This window comes from Vidua chalybeata, chromosome 6, assembly GCF_026979565.1.
Source record: "Vidua chalybeata isolate OUT-0048 chromosome 6, bVidCha1 merged haplotype, whole genome shotgun sequence".
Classification (NCBI taxonomy): Eukaryota; Metazoa; Chordata; class Aves; order Passeriformes; family Viduidae; genus Vidua; species Vidua chalybeata.
In genome coordinates, this window is record NC_071535.1 from 37167532 (window position 1) to 37173531 (window position 6000).

General features: G+C 50.6%; 1 protein-coding gene across 1 annotated transcript in view; it reads right to left on the minus strand.

Annotated features, from left to right (window-relative positions):
* MAPKBP1 (mitogen-activated protein kinase binding protein 1) overlaps positions 1–4369 on the minus strand; it is a 101046-nt gene extending 96677 nt beyond the window's left edge. The window contains exons 1-2 of the mRNA XM_053945485.1: positions 4282–4369; positions 3144–3487 (exon numbers count right to left, since the gene is read on the minus strand). Of these exons, the coding sequence (XP_053801460.1) occupies positions 3144–3260 (117 nt within the window). The 5' untranslated portion in view covers positions 3261–3487; positions 4282–4369. The remainder of the gene's footprint in view (positions 1–3143; positions 3488–4281) is intronic.
* Between the last annotated feature and the right edge of the window lie 1631 nt (positions 4370–6000).

The following is a 6000-nucleotide window of genomic DNA, read 5'->3' on the forward strand; positions in this document are numbered from 1 at the left end:
TTCTGGCAGGGCTAGTAATCCTCTAGAAATTGAATGCAGGCCAATCAACTTATCTGAGGAAATTTTAGCTTCCAACCGCCACACCAATACATTACAAATCCCAACCGTCAACAAACCTTAGACTTAAGTCACCGTACTCTAGGTCTATATTGGTTCAACACAAAAAATAGAGATCTAGAGAGCACAGCAAAAGTGGATACAAGCCATGAATATGGGAAGACACACAAAAAAAAGAAGTCAAAGACAAAACTACTCAGGCAGCAACAAAAATCAGGACTCACACAAAACAAAAGCTGTTTTCAAAAAGCAGTAACAAAACCAAACACCACATCCCATTTGTCAACAAGCTTTACTTAAAGCTGCCATTCCTTCCCCTCTTTTCATTTTTTTTTTTTAATTTCCATGATTATCTATTGGCTACTTAGTTTTACTTCTGTAGAGATCTTCTGGAGCTCAACAGTAAAACCATGCATTAATTACAGCAAGAAATTAGTCCTAGTGGAAGTCACAAAACAAGTTCTCTCTTGTACAGATCCCAAGTAACACCTTGCATGTCCTGCACAGCCATCATGCAAAATATCTCTACTTACCCACACTCCCCCTTCCACAGCAATGCACAAACAGGTCTCTGCAGAGCCAGCCTCCCACAGACTGCCCACGGCCAGCCCAGCAGTACACGGCTGCTTCACTGAAACGAGGCAATTTCACAAGCCTTCTCTTCAGCATGACAAACTGCCCGAGGGGCCTGTCCCTAACCACTGGGACAGCCTGGCAAGCCTCACATGCCCAAAGGGTTCTTTGGGAAAGAGCCAGGACACTTCCCACTGGAGGGGAAAAAATCCAAATCACCACAGTTCACGGAAGTTTAAGTAGTGCCACTGAGGGTGCTTGTCCACCCTAAATTGAGCACCTGGTTGCAATAAAAAGTTGAGGGACTCAGAGGGCTGTTGAGGGCTGGGTCTTCACCTACATCTGCACATGCAAAGCACAATATCATCTTCCAGGCATTAATTTAGGGCAACAGTCCATCTCCATCCTATGTAACCAAGAAGCATCTCACTGAGATGACCAATTTCATTGGCCCTTCCATTCTTCCACCTGACCAGTTTCATATAGCTCTTAGAGCAGTTATTTCTCAAAAAATCCAAGACACAAAGATGCCTCAAAGACTCGTTCCTGCAGGTCAGAAAAGATCCCTCAGGAATTATGTGTATGATGGTCACCGTTAGTCCCACGGGTTTTTACACACAGCAAATAGCAGACTGAAACCTGATTCTGCTATTTTAGAAAAACAGAACTGCTTCTCACCTTGGAAAGCAGAGGAGCACACATGTAGCAGAGGGAGTATCTCCACAGATACTCCAACATCTGTCAGATCTTTGATAAAGGGCCCACTCTTTTTCACCTTGCCCCCTCCAGCTGGCCCACTGATGGCAGACCCTAACTCATCTGAGCTAATTCAGAGCTGATCACTTCAGGAAACCAACACCTGCACCTAACTCCTCATAATGCCAAACTGATTCTGCCATCAAACTCCCCATCAGTTCCTTTGCACCTTGCTGATTAATGGCTCTCACTAATAAGATAGACAAAATCCAACCCTGAAATTTGATGGTGCAGAATGAATCTATTATATCCCTCCCCAGGGCTTCAGGCTGCACACTGGGAGACAGCATGAAGGATGAAATGGAGCTCTCCCAAAAGGCACATGTAAGGAAAGCAAAATGAAGCATGTACCACAGAATACCCAGGGTATGTAGCAGTAGGTCCCAGCCCTGAAAAGTGTGCAGACCACAGAGCCAAAATCAAATGCCCACCATATGTGGGGGATACAAGTGGCTTTTGTCTCTTCCAGTAGAAGTCCCTGCAGAATACAGAATAACAAACACCAAAAAAGCACGTTTCACTGGCAGTGACAGGCTCTATGAAATACACATACATGCACATGCACACACTGAGGTCAAGTACAAGCACCAAGGACTTTTCCCCTAGACAACTTTGAGGAAGCCAGGCAGGTTTTTCTCTTGCTTGGCAAGAGAAGAATACTGTGTTCCTTGGTATTAAAGAGCCATCTAAGGGGAACTCTGACCTGAACCAGAGTTCTGAGAACAGGAAGTCATGCTGGGGAAAGACCATTTTTAGGTACAGTGTCATTTACTTCCCCTGAAGTTTTATATCTACTCTTCACTTCAAGAGAGAAATTTAGAAGCATTACTGTTTTGAGACCAATGAATACACTTTTCAGACATGTGTTACAAGCACTTCTTATTTATTAGCAAGTCTTTGCAAAAGGGGAGGGATTAAGTTTTCTATTTATGGAGACAGAGAGCTACACAAAGGCTGAGTGATTTGCCCAGGGTTACAGGTGAATCAGTGGCAGGGACAGAACAAGGTGCCCTGACTCAGAGGCACCTGCTGTCAGCACAAGGCAATGCCACCCAGCTCTTGTGCTCCCTGAAGCCAGGCTTAAGTCATCCTCCCCTCGTGACACCAGTCAATTCCTAGTCAGTGACTGTCTGTCAGGAATTCTCCAAAACACCAAGAAGAATGATGGACTTTAAGAACCAACTATACTCAATAGAAGATAACCCCAAGGAAAGGTGGTCTGAGGCACACAAAGGAAAGCACATGCCAACCTATGGAACACAGATGCTATCTGAACAGACACCTCCAAGACATGTTTCACATCTTTCATGTAATCCTTCCCTTCCCCACATGCTCACAGAACTCTCCTTTGCAGGGTAGGAGCAATTGCTTACACACAAGAGGTGTTTCTGGGTCCTCAGCTGCCAGTAATGCAGGTTAGCAGCTGCTAACATGGAGGAAGAGGCAGCACTGCATTTATCCTGTCAGTCATCTGTAACAACTCCATACACCACAGTGTGGGAAATCCCAAAAGCTTTCTGATACAGTCTGGGTGCATATCACAAAAGCAAAAAGAATGCTTCAAAAGAGGGGCACAAGCTTCAAGAAGGATCTGCAGCAAAGCAAAGATCCCAGCTAAAAGACAGACCAGTCATGGATCAGTTAGTTCCTCTGCATCGCTCTACAGTTATATCAAGTCTCCCAAAGCAGCATCATCAGTACAGATGGAAACTTAGACAACAAAGTTAAAGCATGCTCCTGCACCACACAGCACTCACCTTGCTGCCTATATCTTCTCGCTTGTTCCCAGGCTTGCTTCTCCTCAGCTTAATGGAAGGGGAGCGAAGCAGATTTTTGATCCGACTTGTTATCGTAGACCCTTCTACTGACATCATCTCCAGGTGCCACGGAGGTGTTCACCCCACACACAGACTGTGCCTGGGGAACGAGCCCAGGTTTGAGGCAGAAACACCGATGTGCTCAGCTTGGCTCCCACGCATTCACATATCTCTCAGCGATTCTGCCCGGGAACTCCACTCCTGTTACACTGCAAAGCTATTCACAGGGGCTGGCAGACTTTCCTTTTGCGGATTCCAGAGGATCAAATCAGCAGCAATCTAAACTGAAAGACGCACCGTGAGTCAATACAATATTCACAGTAAATTGAATTCTAGCCTCATTCTTTGCAAGAAATATAAACGCAAGAGCTTATAGGATGGAGGCAGCATTACTATTTTCAGAGGTTTCCACACAAATTATCATCCATTCAGTATCAATTAACACATCTACACCAATTCCCAAATCCAAAATTTAGATTTTGCAGTTCAATATCATCTTATGACAAAGACAAAAATTCCCACCCCTTGCTTTAGCTCCATACACGTCCATTCCTCCTTATGCTTCACAGCCTGGAAAGCACAATGCTGTACTTGACTATTAAACACCGAGTAGCAGAAAAACCCCGAGAAAACACACGGGGGAGTTTTTAACTCTCACAAATCTATCTCTGTTTTAAGTCCACACAATTACATAGTATGTGATACCAGATAATAAAGGCATTTGATGTTTCCACGTCCCCCCACCCCTACTTATAAAGTGAATCAAGGAGGCACTACAGCTGCTGCCAAGGATTACAGACTCCCGGCCAACACCTTCACCTTTCCCGAAGCAGCTGGTGGTGGCCGGGGGGAAGAGGGATGCAGTCAAAGCCTGCAGTGAATTATCCTCCCGGCTTCTGTGCAAAATGGGGGCGGGGGCAAGAAAGAGAGAGACAGAGAGAAGGGGAGACAGAAGAGAGGAGAGGAAGAGAGAAACGTCCAAGCCAGCACAGCCGGCAGCCTCCTCCCTGCGGCGGCAGCACTGCGGGCGAGGGGCCGCGCCTCCTCCCCCCGCCCCGCCGCGCTGAACCTCTCCTACCTGGCGCCCAGGAACGGCGATCCCGGCGCCCACGGTGCCCCGCAGCGCCTGCCCATGCAGCCGGCCTGCCCCGAGGAGGGGCCGCGGCGCGGGCCGCCCCCGCGGGCGGGGCGGGGGCCGTACCCTGGGCGGCGGCGGCGGCGGCGGCAGGGAGGGGGCGGCAGCGAGGGGGCGGCTCCGCAGTGCCAGGTGCGGGCCAGGCGCCGGGGCCAGGCCGGGACCCGCCCGCCGAGCCCGGGAGCGCAGGGGCGCGCGCCCGCCCGTCCCGCCGCGCCCCGGCCCCGGCCCGGCCGCCCGGCAGCGCTACGGCGGCCCGCGCGGGCCAAACCGCGGCCCCGGGGCGGCGGAGGGACACGGGCGGCGCTGGCGGAGGGATCGCGGCGCGGCGGCCGTGCCGGGCTGTGCGTGTGGGGAGTGTGCCGGGCTGTGCGGAGAGCCCGTGCCGGGCTGTGCCTGGGGAGGCCGCCGGCGCTGGCGCGCTCTAATGGGGATCCGAGGGTGCGCCTCCCACACAAGAGCCAAGTGAGACCCGGGGGAAGGTCAAAGGCGCGTTAGAGGCTCGTTCTGCCGTGCCCGCCCCAGGGTTGTGCCCTCCGCCTCCACCGTGCCCTGTCACCCTGTCCATCTTTTCCCTGGTTGAACCTGTTACTGTAGTGTCTCTGGCAAAATGGAACGCGGGTTTGCTTGACTTCCAAACTTAATATGGTAATTCCCAAAAATAACCAAACTACACTTGCCAACAACAGCTAAGCAAATATGGAGCATCCCTTGAACAGCGACACCAGAAATGTGGAAAATTGGCCCATACATAATACAAGAGGTAGGACAACAGCAGATGTCATGTAACCCATCTTGGTGTCTCACACAGGTTGAGTTGTTGGTGTGAATTAGTGTGTCTGCAATTCAACCGCACTGTTTGCCGACCCTCTGGCTGTGGTTGTTCCTTTTGAACAAAAGCGTTTACAAATCCTGGGTGCTTCCTTCCCCTTCAGAGTGGCTCGGCACACCACGCCTGGGGTGTTGCTGTCACTGGGGGTGTCACGGTGTCCTGACTGCCCCACACACCTGCTTGGCCATTCCTGGCTGGTCACCACATCCTGCCTGTGCCACAACAGGAGCCTCCTGAGGAATGACAGGGCAGGAGACCGTGAGACTGTGTCACTCTGCTGCTCTGGGGTGGGAGAGGGGACAGAGGATGTCACCTTGTGGCCCCATAGTGTGGGACGGCTGACACTTCACATCTGGTGTGTTTTTACTGGGGCTAGGATGTTCACAGAGGTGGTGTGCAGGCTGCTGGCAAAGCCATACCCATAAGCAGCTCAGCTGGGTATTCCTGGATGACCACAGGAGCCCACAGCCACTCAATGGCAAGGAAGGGCTCCACTGCATAGGTTCCCAGCTATGAGGAAGTCCTGGAATTCCTTCTCCCCTCAGCTCTTCAAAGTTTTTGTTAGGATTCTGGCAGCCCACTGGCACATCAAGACACCAATGGAGTCAAAAATTTGGACACTTTTGTGCTGGCTCCTAGCAGGTGAGAGCCTAGAAGCAAATACACGCCAGGCAGCAAGAGGGTTTTGCCTAACACCCATTCTCCAAGGAAGAGTTCAGAAGCCACTGTGCTAATTCCTTTGCTTCCCAAGTAGGAAGACAGGTGCCCTACCATGCCATGGCAGTTACTAACCACATGAGAGGAGGTGGAGAGGCAGATTTCACAAGCCA